Genomic DNA, 25,378 nt, shown 5'->3' with positions numbered 1-25,378 from the left:
GTTCAAATAAAATTTTAAAATTAAAATATTTGTGTATTTAATATGGTATATAGTTAATTTTAACGATATTAATATATATATATATATATATATATATATATATTTGACTGGTTTTCTTCATAAGGAGTGTCGTAGGACTTCCTTAGGAAACGTGAAAGGAGCAGTACTAATAGTTGGTCAAAGTTCTTGAGAGTATAGGGATAAATTCTTCACCAAGTAAAAACAACTATATCTTAACCAATTACACACTAGATAGTTGAATAACAGAAAACCAGTCAATACATTATTACTCATGTGACTATCTATTGTATAATGGAGAAGATCATACATTATTACTCATCTACGACGTATAATGTTTGGTCGATGTATTGTATTTTATTAATTTTGTATATGGCTGTCTGTTGAAACATTCGCACACATTGTTTTGCTTTGCATAATTTCAAAAGAAGGGATAAAAGATTGAAGTAGTAAATTTTTTTTTTTTTTTTGCATGTTCTATAATATATTACATAGATCCATCCCAACTGGGGCCGAGAATTAAGTGGAAATCAGGAGAGAGAGAGGAAAAGAAAAACAATTTATATTACTAGCTAGGCCATTGTTTATTACCAAACCAAACTGAGATTGGCGTTTGGAAACCCTAAATACCTTTGAAATTATGTTATTGATTTTTAAGGGAACTATACAGGTTATATTCCTATCAATCGAAGATGGCGGGCGCGATTGTCTAGTTCTTCTGTCCTTGCATCACCGAATCAAGAAAGCTGATTTCATTGAACGATTCAACGAAAAGCTTTGTAATAAAGCAGCTAGAGAACTAGAATTGAGAATCTCCAAAATTATAGATGTGATCGGAGGCTTTATTTTTTTTTTCATTTGTGAGGCATGAGGTTCAGAATGAGACATTTGCTTCGTTCGCATACATCATATGTGAATATAGAGATCAAGAGCATATATCTCTTTGTCAAATAAGTTCTCTTGAATTTTTTTTTTTATGTTTGAATATTGAAAGACAAGAGAATGACTTGAATGATAACTTGTTATTTACTTCGTATTACGTTACATCATATATATACTTCACGATCCTAATATCTTCTCATATCTGCTTGGACTTATCTATAACAGTATGTTCTTATCTCTTATATAGATTCGGATCTAGAACCCTCTAGATCCTAACACTCCCCCTCAAGTTGGAGCGTGTAAATCGCACACGCCAAACTTGGACAACAAGTAACTAAATGCAGAACTTCCCAACGCCTTTGTTAATATATCATCCAGTTGCTCAGTCGTCCTCACATGTCTCGTAGCAATGAGCTTAGCTTTAACTCCATCTCTTACACTATGGCAGTTCTTTTCAACGCGTTTAGTACGCTCATGGAACACTGGGTTTGCTGCAATGTAAATGGCTGACTTGCTGTCACAGAACAAGTCCATAGGTGCATTGTGCTGAACTCCAAGGTCTGCTAACAGCCTCTTCAACCACTGAAGTTCCTTCAAGGCGTCTGACATAGCCCTATACTCTGCCTTCGCCGACGAATGCGACACCGTGTCCTGCTTCTTCGTCTTCCAGGCTATCGGTGAGGTTCCCAACATCACCATATATGCAGATAGAGATCTTCTAGTTCGCGGACATGAGGCCCAATCGGAGTCACAATATGCTCGTATATGCAAGTCACAATCTGCTTTCAACATTATACCTTGACCCGGAGAACCTTTGAGATATCTTATAACTCTCATTGCTGTGTCCCAATGTGCTTCCCTTGGCGCATGCATAACCTGAGAAAGAACATGAACTGAATAACACAAGTCTGGTCTAGTGATTGTCAAGTACACCAGGCGTCTAACCACTCTCCGAAACTGCGCTGGATTCTTACACAACGGACTCTTATTTCTCAGAAGTTGATGATTCACTTCCATTGGTGTGGCCACCGGCTTGCTCCCCAACAGACCAGCTTCATTGATAATATCCAATGCATATTTTCTTTGAGACAGATACATTCCCAAAGGTCCTCTTGCAAATCTCTATGCCAAGAAAGTACTTCGCCTTACCAAGATCCTTCATGTGAAAAATCTCACTCAACTTCTTCTTGAACTTTTTGATCAGTTCAAGATCATTCCGTGCCACAATTAAGTCATCCACATAGACCAGAACTCTTATACTCTTCTCTCCCTTCACGTAATAGAACAATGAATAATCCTCATAAGACTGCACAAATCCAAGCCTCTCAAGCGCCTTTGATAACTTATCAAACCAACACCTTGGCGCCTGTTTTAACCCGTACAAGGACTTTCGCAGCTTACAAACCTTGTTCGGATCATCTGACTGAAATCCCGGTGGCAATCTCATGTACACTTCTTTTTCCAAGTCTTCGTGCAAGAACGCGTTGTGAACATCCATTTGATGCACCTCCCAGTTCTTTGCTGCAGCAACTTCCAGCAGTGTGCGCACGGTATCCATCTTTGCAACAGGTGCGAAGGTCTCTTCATAATCTTCTCCTTCAGTTTGCTGGTTGCCACAACAAACCAGTCTCGCTTTGTATCTTTCTATTGTTCCATCCGCATTGTACTTAATAGTGAACACCCATTTGCATCCTATAGCTTTCTTTCCTGCAGGAAGGTCAACCACATCCCATGTCCTGCTAAGCTCAAGCGCAGTTACTTCTCCTTTCACTGCTTTGTTCCATCTCTTATCTCTAAACGCTTCTTTGTAATTTTTCGGTATCACACCTGCACTGACCGCTGCAAGAATCGCTTGATGGTGGTCTGAGAAGAAATCATCAGTCACATAATCTGTGATAGGATACAAGGATTGTTTCTTACCTGACCAGTTTGTAGAGGCCTCTGACTGCAGACCGGTGACGGTGTTATGTTTATCGGGGCACACTTGAGCATTATATGTAACGTAGTCGCGCAGCTTGACTGATGGGATCGATCTCCTATGTCCACGACCCAAGAGTTCTTCACTCTCCCCCTGATTACTCTGTTTCTCAACTTCACTGCCTACCGTTTCTGCAGTCTTCTCGGTAACCTCATACACAATAGGTTCACTGCCTACCGCTATTTGGTCAGTAACTTCAGAACTTCTCTCCAAGTCACCTATCACCTCGCCCTGCTCTTCCTCATCGTAATGTTCACGCCCCACCCGAGGCACCACTGGTGTTGTAGGCATTGCTCTCTTCTCAGCATAAGGATACACTTCCTCATCGAACACCACATCCCTTGAGACAAAGAACTCATCCCTGTCTAGATCATACAACTTCCAACCCTTCTTTGCGTAAGGATATCCCACAAACACACACCTCGCACTGCGTACTCCAAACTTATCCTTATATCTCCTTGATTTGTGCGCAAAGCACAAGCACCCAAATATTTTAATATCATCATACGAAGGAGGTTTTCCGTACAAACATTCATATGGTGTTTTACCTTTGAGCAACTTTGTTGCCGTTCTATTTATAAGATGAGCTGCCGTCAACACACTCTCTCCCCAAAACTTTACAGGAAGATTAGCCTGAAACAAGATCGATCTTGCCACATTCAAAATGTGACGATGCTTTCTCTCCACACGTCCATTTTGCTGGGGCGTCGCCACGCATGAAGTCTGATGCACGTTCCCTGCCTCTGTGAAATACTTAGACAGGCACATGAACTCACTCCCATTATCACTTCTCACGATCTTAACTGTCTTGCCAAACTGACGAGTTGCAAGAGCAATGAAGTTCAGAAGAACTGTTTTGACTTCGCTTTTCTCTAGCAGGAGATGAATCCAAACATCTCTGGAGAAGTCATCCACAATCGTAAGAAAGTAGACGGCTCCACACGAAGATGGTACTCTATAAGGACCCCAAAGATCTACATGAATCAACTCAAATGATGAAGAACTTTTATTAAGACTTTCAGAAAACATTTCTCTTGTTTGTTTGGATTGAAAGCAAATGTCGCAGCCACCAAACTTATTCAAAACATCTTTAACACTAGAAACAAAAGGTAAAAAACTCAAAACACCATAAGCAGGATGTCCCAGACGATGATGCCACACAGCCTGATCCTCTGAAGCTTTAACTCTGTGTCCTCTCGCGACCGTGACATCCCGATAAACATAAACACCATTTTTGACTTCACCGGCTCCAATCAGAGTCCTCGTAAAACGGTCCTGCAAAATACACAATGTATCTGTAAATACGGCTAAACAACCTGTCTGTCTAAGCAACTTCGCCACAGACAACAGAGTACAATTCAAATTTGGGACAAAAAGAACATTCTGCAAAGTCAGTTTCACCGACAACCGCAAACTACCACTCTTGGTCGCCATCACATGACTTCCATCAGCGAAGCTCACAGGACAGGGTATAATACTTCGGACATTGCTCAATAAGAACACATCCCCTGTCATGTGATGCGATGCCCCAGTGTCAATGATAACTTCACCAGTTTGTACCGTACCGGTTAACCTGTCTGGAATAGGTGTTGGCTTCTGGCTTTCAAGCAACGAGGCGAGAGATACCCACTGCTCTGCACTCAGCTGTGTCACTTGTGATCCTTGATTACCAGACGAAGACGCACTCGGTGTTTGCACTGCTTTAGCTCTCGACGAGTTCATTCTTCCTCGTCCTCTGCCTCTGCCACCTCTTCCATTCGCCTAATTCCTCTCAGTAAACCACTCCGGAAAGCCTATAATTTGCCAACACTCCTTCTTCTCGTGTCCGGTGCGACCACAATTCCCACAGATGATAGAGTTACGACCTCTGGCCACACCTTCATCTCCTTCTCTCTGCATTGTCTTTGCTACGAACCCCACTGGTGCCTCCTTAGTTTCAAGACGCGCTCCCCCAAGTCTCTTCTCTTCTCGAACTACTCTTTGATATGTCGAGTTAAGATCAGGGAGCACCTCCAAACCAATAATGTTAGCACAGACATTGCTAAACCTTGTTTCATCTAGACCCATAAGAAATTGGTGAACCTTCTCTTCTTCATATTCCTTGACATACACGTCAGCCGCATCACACATGAAAAAATGAAATCATAAACTATAACTATTAAAAAATAAAGAAAAAAATTTAGTAAATCATATATTAAAATTATTAAAATAATAAAGAATAAGCAACAATAATGAAATTATTATAGTATACTTCTAAAAAGGTCTACTATGTTATAGTAAAATCTACTCCAAAATTTTAATTTTATTAGACTTCAAAAGAAGTCTACAGCATCGTAAATTTTAACCTAGTTACATTTTTGTCTCCCTATATAAACAAAATTAATACAGTCTCTCTCTAAAGTGGCTGCACAAGTTTTTAAAACCCTCTCCCTTCTCTCTAAAACTCTCTTCCTTCTCCCTAAAATTCTCTCAATTCTTTCAAAAACTCTCTCATTTCTCTTCTTTCTCTCTAAAATTTTCTCAAGTCTTTCTCACAATGTTATCTTGTCATTTTAGATATTATGATTCATGGTTTTCATCTTCATCTCCTTTAAAAAATGTAAGTTTTAGATCTATAGATTTTAAATGTGTATTTTTATGTTATTTATTTCTAACAATATTATCTTTTTTTGTAGGTATTATCACTCATGGATTTCATTTCTCCTCTAAAAATGTAAGTTTTAGATTAATAGATTTTAAATATGTATTTATATGTTTATATTCAAATAAATTTATAGATCAAGCTCTGTGCATTAATTTGCTACTAGTTTATCTTATAAATTCTATTTTGAAAAGTATTTTCAGATTTAAAATTATTTTCAAATTTCAAAATGTATAGATTTTTTCAGATCTGAAAATTATCAGACAGTGTAGACTTCCAAAGAAGTTTACTAAAGCTAGTAGACTTCATTTGAAGTTTACTAAACCACAAAGTTTAAGCAGACTTCATTGGAAGGCTACAAAAATATGACTTTAATTATTTTCTATGTTTTTTAATAATTTTATCTTGTTTTGCAGTTATTTTTTTCTATAGTTGTTTTCTTCTCCTCCCAAAAATGTAAGGTTTACATCTATAGATTTTAAATATGTGTTCTAGTATTTATATTAAAATAAAGTTACATATTCAAATTCTATGTCTTTAATTATTACTATTTTATCTATTAAATTATATTTTTAAAACTTTTTTAGAATTTAACTTATTTCAGATCTATTTTTTTTATATAGAGTAGACTTGAAGTCTACTTAAAAGTTAGGGTTGGTAGACTTGAAAAGAAGTCTACAAGCCTTGAATTTTAAGCATATTTCATTAGAAGCTTACTCAAGATATGATTTTAATTTTTAATCTTTTTTTGCAGGTATTCTCTTCCAAAGTTTTAAAATCATCTTCCCAAAAATGTAAGCTTTACATATATTTATTATACGATATTTTGTGTTTATAATGAACTAAATTTAAAGATTCATACTTTATGTTTTTGCTTTGTTACAAGGATGACAAAAAAAACTATTTTTGAAATATCTTTGAGAACAGAATATTTTCAAATTTTCTAATGTACACTTTTAAATATGAAAACTTTAGTCAGTGTAAACTTCAACTAAAGTCTACTAAACAATAACTTTACGTAGACTTAATAAAAAGTCTACTAAAATATGATTTATTTTTTTATCTTATGTTTTTCTCATAACTCTATCTTATTTTGCAGGTACTTTTTCCAGACTTTATTTGAGACATCAAGATTAGGAAAAATCAAACATACTCAAGAATACTTTTTAATATATTGCTCTTTTTTAATATATTGCTCTGTAATAATTTTTCATAATAAAATATTAATTTTTAAGTAATTGTTTAATGCATAATCTTCATTGTTTAGTTTGATCCAAATGTGGTGTCTTCTCCATGGATCCAATGTTCTTTCCCTGCTCCTTCATCTCCTCCATGTATACATCTCTTCCACCATCGGCTTCCATTGCCGAACTCTCACGTTTATAAACCAGTTCGCTCGCGACACCTAATAAAAAGAAAATCGACAGTATAAAAAATTAGTAAAAATAAACACAAAAATAAAGAAAGATCTAAAAAGATCGAGATGAATTATACAGAATCTGAAAAATAAAGAAAAATAGAAAATTAACATTTATCTACATATATACTCATTTTATGTAAATTACTTTAGAAAATTAGATTGTTTCTACTACTGTAAGCATGCATATGCATACTGTAACTCTAATAGTATTCTTTCCGAACACTTTTGTGTTATTTACTCGCATTAATTAACACAAGAGTCATTTGAAGCGTACCTGTTTGCTTGGCTATCATGTGCTTGTCCTAATCCTTACGATTCTATCTATAATGTAAACAAAGCCAAGACTTTGTTTGTTTATAAGTGAAAAGTAGTAGTAGATGTTGTGAGGGTTACTTACGGATGAAGAAAGTGTTCGAAGAGCCAAGCACAGAGGACTGAGACGGTTCGTTCGGGGAGACCACGTTGAGGTCTCCAAACATTATTGGAAGGATGTTGAATCATTTTCCAAGTTGCTGAAGAACTCTCTGCTGTCTCAAGTGATGGAGGTCCACGAACTTGAGCCTCGACCCACGACCCTTCAAGCCTCCCAACACCAGAAACAGAATCTTCCTCTCCAAGGCTCTTATTGGCCGCTTTTAGCTGACCAGCGATCGCCTCTTTCAAGCACCGGAACTGTCTTGATATGGTCTTCAGTGCGAGCGACGTGTATGACTTCGCCCTATTCCTGCTGCTTTCTCGAATGACGAGATCACCATCTGAATATGGTATCTATCTCTGCACCACCTATTCCCAAACAATAACGTCACATGAGGCTGATGAATTATGGTAACTGATGTGGTTCTCCCTCATGGGTAGATCGGGTTTCACTAGGCAAAAACTTAATCTTAAAAACCTTCAGGTAGTGAGAATCAGAAGGCAGCATTTTATAACCGTTACATGTATACTTCTTGAGTGTCTTTTGTTTTAATAGAGATCCTTGTTGGCGGATATAAACGAATATATTTTGATAGAAGCTGGAATGATCATATCAAATGTTAAGTTAACTATTCTGGATGGCCTTGCTTCGATGCTTGTTAATGCGTGTAAGTTATAATGATTATTTTCCATCATGCAAAATTTAGATTTTCGGTCTTAATTATAATGTGTCTATAAAACTGAAAACAAATAAGTCACACAGTTTAAGCCACCATTTGGTACTTACTTGGGTTCACTTTAAGAAAAATATCAATTTCAGTCGAAAACTGAGTTTGATTGGTAACTGAAGAAACATTATTCTTTTGGTACAGGCTTAGCTGGAGTCCGAGGTTGAAACTTTGTGTAATCATGGGGCACAGACATATTCTTGGTTGATCAAGCCTGGAACCATGTTCACCCAGATAAGAGTCTAGATTTTATACATCACATTTTCATTCATAGGAATCGATCTTTCAACCTCGTTGTCCATTCATAGAGATTAATATCCAACTTTTGTATGAGCTATTGGGTCGATAATGCAGCTTCTTTTAGGTTTAGATGTTCCATGTGGTGGTAATTGGTAAATGGGGTTCACTTGGCTAAAGTAGAATCTTGGTAAGTAGATACCCTCATGTAATGAGAACTGGGAGGACATATATCATCTCTTTAAGTTCAGGTTAATATAATTATCCTCCATTGTTATTATTATCAAGAAACGTCAGGTGCACTGGATTCATTAAGTTCTTTAGTGTAACCTTGTCTCCACGTTAAATGTATTTAGTGATGTTTTCATGATCTAGTTCATATTGCAGGAGCTTGATGACAAGTTTCCTTCTGAAGAAGTAAGAGACATCTGAACCAGCTACTTCAGGCGTTCAAGTTCCTGAAGCCAACACAGAAGATTGTGTAAAAAGTAGAAAGACAAGCTACTTCACTAGGTATTCTCTTTTCCCCCACTTTTTATATGAACTGAAATTCCAAGTTTGCTAAACCCTTTTAGCGTTTTTCTTTTGCTCCTATTGGACTAGTGCTGCTTCTGGCCATCTGATCAACTTCCAGCTCGACTACCAACATTTCATTACAACTAATAAGTTTCAGACTCTCACTACATTCCTCCTCCCCACATCTATTCTATTAAAAGGGAATCAGTCTTGAGAAATCTACCTATGAAAGTTGTTTGGACCTTTTCCTTTTATTATATTTTGGTCTTCCCCTATATATAAGGTTGTTGGACCTATCTATAACAAGTTATTATATTTTTAGTTATACAATTAATTATTCTAACTATATGTGATTAATAACTAACTATGCATATTTTTTTTTCTGTTACCATAAAAAAATTAAAACCCTAATATAGTGGGATCACGATTATTGTGATAAAGAAATCAAAAGAATATGTAGCGACTTCTTAAACTATACGAGAATACTATATTTAACAAGATCAATCATATTTAATCCAACTATGATTACCAAATCTGATGACTCTTAAATATACTAACAACTACAAAAATATAAGTTAACAAATAATACCTTTTGAAACACTAACAAATAATACCTATAATATTATTTTTCTTCTTTTAATGAAAATGACTATTTTACAAAATGTTCTTAAAATTACAAAAAAAAAATAATTCTCATTGATGAAAATTTGGTATTTTGGGTTTTGGGATAAAGACTATACTACATACCCATTAATTAATTTAATTCTTTGCATTCATGATCTATTAAAAATTTCTCATTGTATCAATCTTAATTTTAATTTTATTAATAGGTGTAAACCCATTGTATGCTTCTAAACAAAATAAATAAACAATATACATTTAAATTGTAATAGTATTGATCAATACAAAAATTATAAATTAAAATGCATAACATAAATACAATAAATTTATTTATATGACAAATAAAATAGTTTATTCAGTTTTTTGTAGTATTGTAAAGTATATGAAATGTTTAAAAGGTATTAAAATTATGGTTTTACCGGGTTAATCGGTGTCGGTCCACGGATTAATAGCGAATTTTTTGGTTTTATTGGATTTTAATTAATAAGTTTTCATTGAATACAAATTTTGTGGAAACATATGAGTTTGTAAAAAAATCTGACAGAATGCTACATGAAAAACATAAACCAGTCCGGGTTATATACGACCACTATATTTACCAGTTCGATCATAGATCTGGATCGGATATAAAAATATTTCTTATATCTTAATTCGTTTATAAATCATATATGTACTCCACTAAAAAGAGTTCAATAATTTTAAAAAAGAAATTTCTTCTCACCATTTAAATGGTATTGATGCATTATTAGTCATGATCATTAATATTTGTGAATATATAATTTGTACTTTAAATATTCCGGTACCCATTCAGTTTTTGGTTTGATTTTAATTTTGGGTTCTAAAGATATATGATCTGCTCGGTTCTTTTTTTCAGTTTGATACAATTCGATTTGAGATTTCGAATAAATGTACTTAAACTTATACTCTTATATAGAAATTCATCAAAAATTTATATTTAATTTCGAAAACAAACCCGCGCTTGGAAGCGCGGGTCAAAATCTAGTTGTTATTATAACGACAAATCTTAGTGCCTGTTGTTTGGTCCAACAGCCAAGTTCTCAACCATCCGCACCACCAATAAACCGTCTCCAATCACTCTCTGTACATCAAAACGAAGAATCTGTAGTGAGAGTCATAACAACACATACCAATATCTTGGTTCAATCATATAACCAAAGACTAAAATTAAGTTTTGTTCTTTGTTTTGGTTCAATGGTATAAGAAAAACTATATACTAATTTGAATACTCAATAACCTTTGTTGGTTGGTCATGGGTTTAAGCAACGAAGTCAGAGAATAACTGAGCCACATATCTCTGAAGACGATCTTCATATAATCTGGTATGTGTGAATTGGATCTCATCTTCGCACACATTTTGGGTGATCTATATATTGACAACATCTCAATTTACTTTACATTCGTAAATCCCATAGGATACTTTATGCATCAAATTCTTAAGAACTAAGTAAATTGAAATGATGTAAAATGAAGCTGCTTGCTCCACAAACAAAAGAAGATTTTTTTTTTTTTGTTTCTATGAAATAAAGGTTAGAATATTAAGAGTCAAATTCAAGTATAGAATGTTTATAACAACATTGTATACCTTTCCAAACGGATGAGCAAAGAAAATAAACGTTTAAAATGATGCTTCTTGCTCCACAAGCACGCAGCATCATGACTTTCAACGTCTCCATGAATATGCTTTAACATATACTAGTAGTATTCCGGCGCTACGCGCCGGATTCGTATGTTTTGTTCGAATGTGAAATATTTTTATGCGGCTTAGGGAAATATCATTATTGTAAGAACCTACTAAAGCTGAATTCTGCATATATTTTGTCAATTTTGATTTGCCAACTTTTTACTGTAAATTAATTTGAATAAAAAAAATATGATTAAAATGAAATCATAGAAAAATATAAGCTATTCCGCTTGATTTTCATGGGATTGTAGTTCTATTAGTCACCTTGTCAAGGGCAAAGCTGCAGCTTGAACCCCATCAGTTTGGTGGATTTAATAAAAAATCTTTGTTTTGATTGTATATATTATTTTGGTTTCCACAATTTTCTTTTTAATTCTCTTTAACTTATGTTTAGTAGTAAAAAGGCCAGTGTAGTTCATTGTAATATTTTTTATTTGTGAAATATGAAAGCAATATAAAATTTAAATTTCCTACTTTTTTGTTTTTATGCATTTTTTCTTTTATTCTGAAAATTTATATACTTTGAGTTATCTTTTATTTTTATTTTTATTGTTTATTTTTTATATTATATATTTTTATTATGTATTAATCTTTAACTATGGTTATTAACCTTTTTCTTGTTAATTCCTTAATTCCTTTAACCTTGATTTTGCTTACCGAATGAACATTTTTTTCATGCGATTCATTTTTTTTTATTGATTTGGATTTTATAAAACATGTTAAGCAATATTATAAATGAATTTCTCTTCTTTTAGTTTTTATTGGTTTCATATTTATTTTATTAAGTATTTTGTCTAAATTTATTATTTTTTAACTAAGCTTTTCACCAAGCTCAAGTTTTGTCACAAAATAATCATTTTTGTTTGTTCTATTTTGTTATTTTTATTTTCAAAACAAAACTAAAATGTTTTGATTGTGTATTAATATTTAATTATTATTTTCTTTCTCTTTTTATAATTATCTTCTCCACATCGCCAACCTGAGTCAGTAAAAGTAAGTTAATGCATGCAAACTCACGTTTGGTTTTGTATACAACTAAAAGAGTAAGGTGTCCTATATTTGTTGTTTAATCAAAAGAGAAGCTACATCTACTATTCCAAAAATTTATGATGATGAATCAAGTATTGGAAATTAAAAAAATTAAACAATTTTAGGAATATGTAATAGCTAGAGCCGTAAAAGATTCCTACAGTAATGAGATCAACGTATTCATATATGATATAAGAATATAACCAAGCAAACTAAAAAGACGACAATCTATATAATGTAGAAAAATTATTGACTCAAACTTAGCACGTTCAGTGTGGAATTGGTTCTTCACCTATATTAATATTGTCATGGATCTCTATGGTTGGAGATCTCAGGCTCTGTGGTATCTTTTCCGGTGCTAAAAAGGCATCAGGTTGAGCAGGTAGTACTGTTGACTCAGCCATGCTTCCTTCAAAAATTGGAGCAGTGTTACTTCATGTGGTATTATGTGAACCACTGCTCCTCATCACATGAGAGGGTTAATAGTGAGAGTCACAGCATCCAGAATATCATTTCCAGGGTAGTCACCACCTCCTTGTAAGCAAAGCTTTGATGATGAAGCATTGGTCCATCAGTTTTCTCACTGTCATCGACTTGGCCAGTGCAGTGGAATTCTATCGTACCGCCTTTGCGTCCACAGATGAAAAAAAAATAGAATGCATCATATAAGATTAGAAAACATAGCCTAATAAATGCAGTCTAACTAAGTTAAGAGTACATACCTGAGGTGGTGAATTCACGACACAGACAATAAACTCCACAATTGTTGCTAACTCAATTTTCTGTACACCGCCATGCTTGGAAGGAGTGGAGGAGCTACCAATGTCAGATCCACAAAACCTTGCAGAATTGTGTTGTACAGGGTATAAGTACGCAAGTAGGAAGCAAGTTTTGTCAAAAGTTTTAGTTTGAATATACTTAGTCTTGCAGAAAGCTCTGGCTGATTACACTTTCTTGGTAAAAGTAGAAATGTGTTCCGGAGGTTGCATTGAGGAAAAGGCGGCCTGCAATGCTGTGTAAGGTTAGCATGAAAGCTGTTATGATAATGTAATTGGAAATAGACAAATATTAATTTTGGTTTTATGTTCGTTGCAACAAAGACCTTAGGCTCCACAACACTACACACTTATGTCTCATGGAACAGACTAACAATGATATCAAACACACTTACGCACACAGTGGTTGCTCTGCAGAGTTGGTTGAGGTTCATTATAGTACCAGTTAAAACCAAGTAACGTAAAACACCATAACTTAAATCAAAAGAAATATTTTTAGCAGAGATTTTCAACCTGAAAATTTAAGTGGTAAACCATTATAAGTTTGAACAGTCTGGTTCTCATTATTAAAGGTGGTTTTGATGCCTTTTATTTTCCCACAAATTGTCTCAGCGAAACAGTGGAAACAATGGTAGAGAAAGAATGTGTGAGAGAAACAGTGAAATTAATATAGGTAATACTTGAAAAGGATGGAAATGAAATCAGACCTAGAAAAAAAATCTGTGTTTGTGTTGGCCAATACCATAAGATGTTCGTAATTGCAAAACCCAAAACTCTCCACTGGAATCGGTTTCAGCGACCTCAACAAACACGGTTTGCTCCGTAAATCTAATAGAAACATGGATTTCTCCAAACCGGAAGTAAGGGTTGCTCCTTCATATGAAATACAAAACATTAAGCTAGATACTTCATTTTTTTTTAAGGTGTTGAATAGTTGCACATTAATTGATTTCTGGATTTGTCTATCCTGAGAAGAAAAAAGAATATAACATTGATTTACTGCAAATAAAAATAGGAACCATCATAAGCATATCAATACCCATCAGCTCACCTCTTTTCATTACTTTATTGGCTTCCGAGAAACACATAGGAATCTTGCCTGAACTGACTGTTTATAACCGCCTGACTCAAATCAGAGAAATAAAACTGAGAAATTGCCAACTATCGTCCATTAAAAGAGAACATGAGCGATATATTTTTAGGTTTTATGAAAGTAAGGGAATTGCAGGGGGCTCTCAGAAGGTGTAGATATACACAAAATTAAGCTTTAAAATGTGTAATTAAAGAAGCAATGAAGAGGGGGTGGTTGTGAGTTTAGTGGGATAACGTGATTGAAGGTCATAACTACATCGTTACATCGCCGGAGAAGGTGAAAGAGAATCGGTAGGCCTACAGTTTCTAAGAGATGAAAAGGATTATGGTTAAACCGGGCTACAACTTAAAAGCCTAGTTAAAATTAGTATAACAGTAATATAAAGACAAATTAAACGAAGTCCAAACGAAAAATAAATCTATATTAAAACAAAGACAAAACAATAGGCCCAGCCCGCTAGAAATAACAAAAGCATTCAAAATCAGAAAATACTTAAGGTGCCACGTGGCAGAAAATGCCTCTCCCTCCTTGCTGATGTGGACACCATAAGGAGAGACAAAAGTCTCCTTTATTGTATAAGATATGTTTAAGTTTGAACAAAAAATGAGATGCTACTGAACCTTACGAATATAGCTTTCAGCGTCTCCATTATTGTCTCTTTGTCTTTAAGATTGGACCTCAAGGAGATTGTGACAGTCCTTAAACACTTAGAGGTTCCTAGGATGTACTCCACCAATTCTTTCTCTTCTTTTTTCCTACATAGTCTTTCAGCTCAAACTTCTTCAGACTTGATGACAAGCATTCCGGATCAGGGAACCGTAGCATCCATGAAGCAGAGGCGACAGGAGGTTCATAGGTTAAACTCTGAGAAGCAACAATTGCTATCAGCTGTGAGAATTTGATGGTGCTACAATAAGATTTTTTTTTATTAGTTAGAAAGGATACTTACATAGTCAACAGTAAGTTCTTTTAGTTTAGGAGTATTTCCAAGAAAAAGAATGAGTGAATCCATCCAGTTTGAGTTGCATGGTGATATGGTACACTGTATCAGCTGTGGGAATTCGATGGTGCTACAATACACAGCCTGCAATGGTGAAGGAAACCACATAAGTAGATGCAACAATGAGATCACAGATCTATAGAGAGAGAGTTACCAATTCATCTGTCAAATGCAAACCAAGATACGAGACCGCAGAAGCAGATCTTAACAACTTGCTCATATCATGGAAGCTCTGACCAATAATAAAAACATCCTGGAGACAATGCATACTCTTGATCGACCAAGAGTCTCCTGAATGGTCACCAATGTAAAAGTGTTTTAATGCAGGAGTATCCACAACTAAAGACCTACCGGGATCTACTACATCATTCTCATCTGGTGACATGGCATTAAAATACAATAAGACCCGTAAACAAGGCACTTTCACACTAAACTTGGCAACGTTGTCATCCTCATTACGCATCACATACAGTAACTCAAGAACGGGGCAGCTAGATAAGAGCGCAACTAGAGAAGCCTCGTCTTTATACACCACATAGTAAAGTTGGAGTCTTTCCAGGGAAGGGAGGCAAGAAGAAGTAGGAAAATCCACTAGGATCTTGTGGGAGAGTCTTAGATGCAAGAGAGTTTTGCATGTGTTAAGGCTCTTAGGCAATCTGGTTGGATCTGCGGACCATTGTAGCGTGAAAAATAGCTCTCTCACGCCACGATTAACAGCGTTTTCAACCCACTCCCCGACATCAGCATCGGTAGGACAATGTGGACCTAGTCGGATAGACAGTATTTGGAGGACAGGTGCTTTGTGCAATTCCATTGACTTGTTAAGAAACAACCAAAACACTTACTTTCCTTTCTTGATACGTAAGTACGGGCAGCATCGTCCAGATAAAACGCCATCTCTTAGACAAAATCCTGATCAAATATATAACTTTAGTATTTCAATTTAGTTGTATATATTTTGTATTTATTCATTAATCATTAAGCTTTATATCGAGGCCATAATATATTACTAGGCTATTGTTTATTACCAATCAAGGCTGAGATGGGCCTTTGGAAACCCTAAATACCTTCGGATAATGTTTTCACGAGAGCCTTCTATCAGTCAAAGATGGGACGGTTCTCACGTCCTTCAATCACATGATTAACCGAAACAAGAAAGTTGATTTCATCAAACAATTCAACGAAAAGCTTTTGGTTAAGCAAGATAACGAGAATCTCCAAATTCTTGGCGCGAGTGATACATTCTTGGTATAAAACGCTTAAATATATATATTTATGTGTGTTTTATGTTTCTGCTGATAGAGTTTGTGTTCACGAAAGGCCCATAACGCTGAGCTGATAGAAGTTAGCAGAACTGTTTTGGTCGGTGCAACGGGGTCGATCAATGTAAGCACCATCTTGACTGGCAAATGCTTAGCAAAAATTAAAGCAAGCAATGGCTTTCCAAAGGAAGAGGAGTATATATACTAGTAGTTTGGGGAAGTTCAAGCAAAGAAAAACAACTGAGGTTGCTGAGGCTTTGAAAGACATAACTGCTCTGTTCTATGAAGAAGAGCGTAATGGAATCTACTCATGTCTTTCTCCATGTCTGGTCTGATTGAATCTACTCATCATTTGTTTGTGTAGGATTACCTTTAGAGAAAAAAAAATAACATTTGTGGTTGTAATGAAGCAGGAACTATTTGGGGGATATCAGCTCTCACTTATGATTTGTTTCTTTGAATCCTAAGTTGTTCAGAAGTATCTTTCAAGATTGTCATTGCTTTTTGGGAGTTAATAGTGTATGCACTCTCGTCTTAATAAATTGAATGACGGCGAAATATAAAATAAAGATTTTTTTATAAGTTTTTTTCAATCTTTATTTATTCCATTTTTATGAACTAAATAAAAAATTGTGGTATTCAAATAATAAAAATAAAAATAAGTTTGTGTGTATAAGTTATATTTTGTTAATAGAAAAATTGAAAATGGTGTAAGTTAATTTTTTGTTCTTATTGTATTTAAATTATATTTAATTAATAGATATTTTTATTGTAATTTTACCAACTAATTGATATTTAACAAATAAAAATATATTTTTTTAATTAGTAAAATAACATAAAAAAATTTGGACCTATGGACCCATGGCAATTGGCAAGCTCTGCACCTTTGACACCTGCTCTTTAAAATCCGAGTTTGCTTCCATGCTTTCTGATATGTATCTTCATCACCATCTAGATCACTCTTCTCTTTCCCCACCTCAACAATGAGAGCTGTGTTGTAGCTCCGTATGGTGTTCAACTAGGAAGCAAAGAAGATGACTCAAACGGCGTCGTAATTTTTGGAAAATACCTAAGTAAAGTGAGTGGGCCTTAAATTAATATATATCGATGGGCTTGGACAACTTTACAGAAGTAGTAGCAATCTTCTTACTCCCAAACCGGCCAGCTGGAACCTTGACAACAGTTCAATTTCTTTTTGGTAAATTAGAAGAATCAATTTTAAAAATTTTGACATGATAACTATAGTTACGAATTAATGGTATAGTTCTGGTAAAATTTACATATTTAATAAGTATACAAAATTAAATTATATACATCATTAGACTACCATCTATCTACCAATCACAGTAATTAATTACAGCTTGCAGAAGCATAAAGTGAAGCATTTATTGTCAGAATCTAACAAAATTCTCTGTGATGGTGATTGAGAAATGCAGATACAACAAACACCTCATTGCCTATAATTTTCTATTAATTTACACGTGTACATATTAATATGTATTATCATTAATCAAACAAAAAAAGTGTATTATGATTAGAGTGAATGTCTGGAATATATCCAATTCATGTCCAAATTAGGTGAATGCCCGTAATTATGGATAATCCAAAAATGAGTAACTTTTTGATACTGTGCGGACGAAAATACCCTCATGCTTTATCGAAAACAAATAACTCTAGATTTATCAGCTAAATATTTACATAGCATGTAACAATCTACATATCAACTAACATATCAGCTAATAATTTTAGTATCATCTAACAATCTATGTATGAAACAAATGTATCGACTAACAAATCATATATCAGTTAATGAAACTTTTAACAATTAATTAGTTATCTATCAAATAGCCCCAAAACTATTTGTAACAGCTAACACTTCATGTATCGATTAAAAATTCATTAAAATCTAAATATTAGCAGGTAACTAATAAAATACCTACTAACGTATATATTATCTAAAAGTTGATTGTGACTCGAAATTAGAAACATTGGAATTGGGGTGAGATAATAAGATTAGCATTATGGATGTCAAATGAATCAGAATAAAAAAATAAAGATTTGTGTTGAATTAGAAGATGATTTGAAGAATCTATACGAGAGATAAAGAGATTAGAACACATAAAAAGAAAAAATGAGAGAGATAGAGATAAGGATATTATAGTCATAAAAAATATTAAAAAAAAAACAAAGATGTATGGCAAATTATATGAGTTTTTGGGTGCATTCTTATCGATTACTCTTATCATTAAGGGTTCATATGTTGCATTCTCTCATGCTTTCAATACTATGCTCTTCATTTAGCTTGCATGACAATTTTTTCAAAAAAGTTTTATTTTAAATGAAAAACTTTGAAATCGATCAAACGTAAATTTTCTGTTAATTCAACCGAAATATTGGAGATTTTTTTAGTATAATAATAAATCTTTTATGTGATCTCTAAATAAATTAAAAAGCAAATAAATAAAAAAGTTTAACTTTATATACTTAATAATAAATATTTATGTTTTTTCTCCCGACGGATACACACGAGAAGATGTCGGTTTGTCTGTCCTCCCGAACCATGGAGTGCATGTAAAAGGTTCGTCATTATGTGAAAGAGAATGAGTACTGATGCATGATAAAATTAAATGGCAGGACAAATGGGTAGAATTGTATCACTGTCGATTGCCTACCATGCAATTAATTAGCTTTGGCTTACATGTCCGTCACTTCGTCGCCCCACTTACATTTCGACTCTTATGTTGGTAAAAATATGTAGGTTTTACTTTTACTAGTACAATTCACTACATCTTATCGGGAACATTCAAGATTTTAGACAAGGTAATTCTTATATTAAAGGTAGTACGTGCCTTTGATAATAGAAAGTTTTTTTTTTTTTTTGCTAACTTTGATAATAGAAAGTTACTAATCCACGCATAGGTTATCTGACCGATGAACTTTGTGTCGACGTACGTTGTCCTGCTGCGGCTTGATCGGCCAATAAAACACCAGAACGATACTTCTTTGCTTTCCGCAACATGCCATGGATCTCCACATAAAAGTCTCCAAATACAAACAAAATGAATCATAAACTCCTAATATACATCACTATCACGGACGATAGAAGATATGAAAAACAAAAGAAACCTAAGAAAACAAAAAATATCACCAAGCCATCATTAGACATGTCAATTAGGGCCGAAGCCCGTAGCCCGAACCCGCCCAGCCCTAAAAATTACCGGGCTTGGGCTTAGCTTTATAAGCCCAAAAAAAATTGGGCCTTTCGGGCTAAGCCCATTTGGGCTTTGGGTATTTTGGGCTTAAGTCCGTTTGGGCTAGGGCCGGCCCGAAAACCCGAAATTTATACTTTAGCGTAAATATTATCCTTCTTTCTTGTAATCGAAACTATTATTAGTATTGATATATTATTTTAATATTTTTATCTAAACTCTAATAAAGCAAATATAAAAGTTTTTAATGCACTTTATTGTTTCATCATTACAAGTGTTACATTTTAAATTTTACAAAAGTACATTCTTCTTTCATGTACAACATGTTTTTATTTTCAAAATATAAAGTATAAAACGTTTGACCATGTTTATCATAAATTTTGTTCTCTTATATTTTTTGTTTTAATTGATATTTGATTATTTAAATCTTATTAAATTTGGTTTGTGTATAAAATGTTTTTAAAACATACGAAAAATAAAAAATTTGTGATAGACAAGAAAATTTTAAACTCACTTTATACTTTTTTTATTTTTTAAAAATGAAACTCTTTTTTTAATGAAAATTCACATGTATTAAAACGATGGAAGTGACAATGACAAATTATTTTTCGAAAAGCTCACAAAAGCCCGAAAAGCCCTGTAGCCCTATAAGGGCCGGACCGGGCTTTGAATTCTATGCCCAAATTATTTTCGGGCCGGGCCGGGCTCAAATATTTACGGGCTTAGCGGGTTTGGGCCGGACCGGGCCGGGCCAGCCCGAATTGACACCCCTAGCCATCATCACATAGTTATAACTTATATTCAAAATAAATTATTGACATCAATGTAACATCCACAATAACTGGATACGGTTTGCAGAAGGAGAAGTTAAACATTTAAAGCATAATCTTATTACAACATTCCTCGTAAGCTAATGGAGGAATACAGATACAACAAACACTTCAAATACGATTTTTTTACATGTATACGTCCATAGCTTAGTTTCTTTTTTCAAATGATTGATAATAAAACTGTAGTTAACAGTTAACACTGAGAGTATCCCATTATTATTTTTTTTTTATATATTAAGGCTTCGTGAAGAGGCGGTACAACATGGAAGAATATAAACTTCAAATCTGAATTTCATATAACGTTGTTCGATAACATAGTACAAACGACCAGTTCATAGGAATATATGATATTGATCGCCATATTAAAAAAGAAAAGAAATTAGAAAACATTTTTAAAACATCCATTCGAACATTTCTTATTTAATATTCTGATCCATATTATAATATTAGGAACGTCCCCTAAAGCTTCATCACACTGTCGCTCATTTCACGCTGCAACCACGCCCAATCAAACATAACATCGTTAATATAGTATATGAGAACCTCAAATTTCTACTAAACAAACCTTTTTATGTATACTTGTTGAATCATTATAAAAACTCAAAATTTCCTTTATAACATTGTTAGACCGGGAAGATTTTCTTTACATTAAAAAACTATTAAAACATAAAACCGTTAATATAAGAGTTCAAGAGCGAGTGTTAGAGTTCATCAAATTAATATACGTACTTGTTGCAGTTGGTGTTGGTGCTGATTGGGAAAGGAACACTGACTCCACATGCCTTGGGAATTCCAGCTGCACGGCCAGCGTTGAGATTAGGGCCTAAGGCGCTAGCAGCAGTTTTAAGGCAACGACAAGCTTGCTGACGGTCCGGGGTTGTACGGGCCATGCTGTTAAGCTTACTAACACCGGTGCAGCACGCTCTGGGAAGGGGTCCACCTTGGGTTATGTAGCCAATGCACGGTGCCACGTTGCTGTTAACGGTGCCACAGGTCAGAGCTGCGTTCGCTGTGATGGGACCTGCCACAATCATGCAGGCCAAGACCAAGCATGCCAACTTCATCACCCCGGCCATTTTTCTATTAGTGTTTCTGTTGGTTTGCAAAAGAAAATGTGTTTAAGTAAGATATTTGGGTGGTGAAGAGAGTCGAGGGAGTGAGTGTTTATATAGAGAATGAAAGTTTATGTTTTGAGAATGTGAATGCGATTAGAAGAAAGGATTAGTTAGTTGGCCGTTGGTTACATTTAATGTAGAATACCTATTTATGTAGTAGTACCAAATACCAATTACCTCTCATCTGTTTTGATTGACATTTTATTTAATTTTATATTCTGAAAAGTGAAACCAAAAATACATTTTTCCCTTTTATCAACGTACATGTACTCCTTTTCTGTAAGACTTTTAAACTATATACGGATAAAAATAGTTATTTGTATAAAGTAATTAAATAGTATATATTTTATTTATTGTAGCATTATGTGTTCAAGAATCATATGAGATCGATAGCTCGTGCCAAACTAATCATCTGCTAATAAGATCGAGCAGATTTAAAATATAATGATTGGCGGATTCAACAAAATACTCACGTGAAAGCTTGTTAACGAGGGGACATTTGCTAAAAACAACCTAAATATTGAAGTTAAACCTAAAAATATACTCCATCTTCAGTCAAATGCAAAGCTAACCTAAAGTGATAGTAAAAATATTATTTAACCCTTATGACCAAACAAAAAAACAGAAATATATTTTACGTTTTTATCCTTCGAAAGTCTACATGTAATAAAAGAAGTCAACATATATGTAGACTTCCTTATAGACTTATTTTGGAGTCTAATTTGATCTAATAATTTAATTTTGAAAATATATAAAAATAATTATTGTGATATTTTTAACTAATCATCAATATAATGGATAATATGAAGTAAATAAATTAAAATTTCATACAATTGAACAATTTTGAAGAATATATACTAATTTGGTTATCATGTGTTAGACAATATTCATAGCTTAGAAACAAAAGGTTCTAACATGTTATGTCTTTTAGTGGTTGATTTCATAGGGTTAGATTTTAGATTTTGTTTTGATTTTGTTTTATTAACTTAAATCTGCATATTAATGTTTAGTAGTTTATATTTTGTATAATTGAGACTTTTTGATTATCAAGCAAAACATTTAGGGTTTGAAATTTGTGGTTTAGGGTATCGTAGACCTACAATAAAGTCTATTTATTTGAAGACGTCTTTTTACTCTATATTTTTCAAATTTTTTTACAAAAAAACATTATATTTAAACTAAGTTAAGTTCCTTAAAAATAAAAAAATGAAATCATAAACTACAACTATTAAAAAATAAAGAAAAAAATTTAGTAAATCATATATTAAAATTATTAAAATAATAAAGAATAAGTAACAATAATGAAATTATTATAGTAGACTTCTAAAAAGGTCTACTATGTTATAGTAAAATCTACTCCAAAATTTTAATTTTATTAGACTTCAAAAGAAGTCTACAGCATCGTAAATTTTAACCTAGTTACATTTTTGTCTCCCTATATAAACAAAATTAATACAGTCTCTCTCTAAAGTGGCTGCACAAGTATTTAAAACTCTCTCACTTCTCTCTAAAACTCTCCTCTTTCTCCCTAAAATTCTTTTAATTCTTTCAAAAACTCTCTCATTTCTCTTCTTTCTCTCTAAAATTTTCTCAAGTCTTTCTCACAATGTTATCTTGTCATTTTAGATATTATGATTCATGGTTTTCATCTTCTTCTTTAAAAAATGTAAGTTTTAGATCTATAGATTTTAAATGTGTATTTTTATGTTATTTATTTCTAACAATATTATCTTTTTTTGTAGGTATTATCACTCATGGATTTCATTTCTCCTCTAAAAAATGTAAGTTTTAGATTAATAGATTTTAAATATGTATTTATATGTTTATATTCAAATAAATTTATAGATCAAGCTCTGTGCATTAATTTACTACTAGTTTATCATATAAATTCTATTTTGAAAGTATTTTCAGATTTAAAATTATTTTCAAATTTCAAAATGTATAGATTTTTTCAGATCTGAAAATTATCAGACAGTGTAGACTTCCAAAGAAGTTTACTAAAGCTAGTAGACTTCATATGAATTTTACTAAACCACAAAGTTTAAGCAGACTTCATTGGAAGCCTACAAAATATGACTTTAATTATTTTCTATGTTTTTTTAATAATTTTATCTTGTTTTGCAGTTATTTTTTTCCATAGTTGTTTTCTTCTCCTCCTAAAAATGTAAGGTTTACATCTATAGATTTTAAATATGTGTTCTAGTATTTATATTAAAATAAAGTTACATATTCAAATTCTATGTCTTTAATTATTACTATTTTATCTATTAAATTATATTTTTTTAAAAAAATTAGAATTTAACTTATTTCAGATCTAATTTTTTTTTTTGATAGAGTAGACTTGAAGTCTACTTAAAAGTTTGGGCTGGTAGACTTGAAAAGAAGTCTACAAGCCTTGAATTTTAAGCATATTTCATTAGAAGCTTACTAAAAATATGATTTTAATTTTTAATCTTTTTTTGCAGGTATTCTCTTCCAAAGTTTTAAAAACATCTTCCCAAAAATGTAAGCTTTACATATATTCATTATAAGATATTTTGTGTTTATAATGAACTAAATTTAAAGATTCATACTTTATGTTTTTGCTTTGTTACAAAGATGACAAAAAAAACTATTTTTGAAATATCTTTGAGAACAGAATATTTTCAAATTTTCTAAATGTACACTTTTAAATATGAAAACTTTAGTCAGTGTAGACTTCAACTAAAGTCTACTAAACAATAACTTTACGTAGACTTAATAAAAAGTCAACTAAAATATGATTTATTTTTTTATCTTATGTTTTTCTCATAACTCTATCTTATTTTGCAGGTACTTTGTTCAAGACTTTTTTTGAGGCATCAAGATTATGAAAAATCAAACATACTCAAGAATACTTTTTAATATATTGCTCTGTAATAATTTCTCATAATAAAATATTAATTTTTAAACAATTGTTTAATGCATAATCTATAAAGTTTGTATTCATTTTTAGTTGTGTTTCACTTGTATGATATTATTAATTTTTTGTTAGATATCAATTTTTTCACAAGATCTAATCAACCAAAAAGTAAAACCACCATAGGCTAAAATAATAACTAACACACATGTGAGAAGAAGAAAATCTATACAAAATTCTCAAAAAGTTTCAAGAGTAAAACTAATCAAATTTTTTTTGCAATAAGTTCCAAGTGTATAATTATAACACATTAACTTTTGAAATTCACCCAAGACCATTAAATTACTAACATACACTGTAAAATAATTAAATCATGAAAAAAATATGATGCATAATACACAATTGCACTTTTAATAGAATTTACTACGTAGACTTCAACTGCAGTCTACCTTTGTAGATTTACAAAGATGTCTACACTTATTATCTAACACCAAAAATTTCTAGTTGGCTCTGACTTGATACACAAAGGCGTACAAAGTGTGTCTTAGCTAACTCGATCAAGTTCCGTACTTGTTTATCATTCATGACATGCATAGGAGGAGTATCCGGAGCCATTTGTTGTAAAATGACGTCTGGTAAGGAATATGTTAGCACCACCTTTTCGATTTTATTGTCCAGACCATAATCTTCTAGTGCCATTTCAAGAAGTTCACCATGTGTAAAACCACCCGACATAAGAAACATTCTCCCTCATTTCCGATTATTGACCACAAACTCCCGCAAAGAGCCTTTCACCACCCATTCTCCGTACACAACAGGTATCTGAGCCATTTACTGCAAAAAAATATAGGTTTACATAATCAGCAAAGAAATATTTCATGTTTCATAAAACTATAAATGAAGACTTACAAATACGTCTACAATTATTAGCTAACAATATTGTCAAATCAAATGAATTACACTTTCATAATTATAAAACATTTTCTTTTCAAAATCACTCAAACCCATTAGGATTAACTAACACACTGT

The 25,378-nt window shown here is 33.0% G+C and overlaps 2 protein-coding genes and 1 long non-coding RNA gene across 3 annotated transcripts; all 3 read right to left on the bottom strand.

The window, feature by feature from the left end:
* Window positions 1-12,270: 12,270 nt before the first annotated feature.
* Window positions 12,271-13,095, bottom strand: LOC106411986. The gene is made up of 2 exons (XR_002656304.2): window positions 12,909-13,095; window positions 12,271-12,812 (listed from the first exon to the last, which is right to left on the bottom strand). It is a non-coding gene; the product is annotated as an uncharacterized LOC106411986 (long non-coding RNA).
* Window positions 13,096-14,772: 1,677 nt separating this feature from the next.
* On the bottom strand, window positions 14,773-15,869 carry LOC106403304 (putative FBD-associated F-box protein At1g05080). Its single transcript, XM_022702081.1, has 3 exons — window positions 15,210-15,869; window positions 15,005-15,139; window positions 14,773-14,919 (listed from the first exon to the last, which is right to left on the bottom strand). The coding sequence occupies exons 1-3, from the start codon at window positions 15,867-15,869 to the stop codon at window positions 14,773-14,775; spliced, it is 942 nt and encodes a 313-aa protein (XP_022557802.1).
* A 4,760-nt stretch (window positions 15,870-20,629) lies between these two features.
* On the bottom strand, window positions 20,630-21,536 carry LOC106406388 (non-specific lipid-transfer protein A). Its single transcript, XM_013847039.3, has 2 exons — window positions 21,086-21,536; window positions 20,630-20,848 (listed from the first exon to the last, which is right to left on the bottom strand). The coding sequence occupies exons 1-2, from the start codon at window positions 21,430-21,432 to the stop codon at window positions 20,839-20,841; spliced, it is 357 nt and encodes a 118-aa protein (XP_013702493.1). The 5' UTR covers window positions 21,433-21,536; the 3' UTR covers window positions 20,630-20,838.
* Window positions 21,537-25,378: the final 3,842 nt, after the last annotated feature.

Source organism: Brassica napus, chromosome C4 (assembly GCF_020379485.1).
Source record: "Brassica napus cultivar Da-Ae chromosome C4, Da-Ae, whole genome shotgun sequence".
In the NCBI taxonomy this organism is placed as follows: Eukaryota; Viridiplantae; Streptophyta; class Magnoliopsida; order Brassicales; family Brassicaceae; genus Brassica; species Brassica napus.
The sequence above is the reverse complement of the archived record's forward strand: the minus strand, read 5'-3'. Positions and strand labels throughout refer to the sequence as shown.

What these genes read in the sequence shown, in the direction of transcription:
- LOC106403304 (XM_022702081.1), bottom strand. Translation starts at nt 15,869, where the DNA reads ATGGAATTGCACAAAGCACCTGTCCTCCAAATACTGTCTATCCGACTA. An exon ending in TGCATTTGACAGATGAATTG is followed by an intron (nt 15,140 to 15,209) that starts GTAACTCTCTCT and finishes TCACCATTGCAG; the next exon opens with GCTGTGTATTGTAGCACCAT. An exon ending in AAGAACTTACTGTTGACTAT is followed by an intron (nt 14,920 to 15,004) that starts GTAAGTATCCTT and finishes GTTGCTTCTCAG; the next exon opens with AGTTTAACCTATGAACCTCC.
- LOC106406388 (XM_013847039.3), bottom strand. Translation starts at nt 21,432, where the DNA reads ATGGCCGGGGTGATGAAGTTGGCATGCTTGGTCTTGGCCTGCATGATT.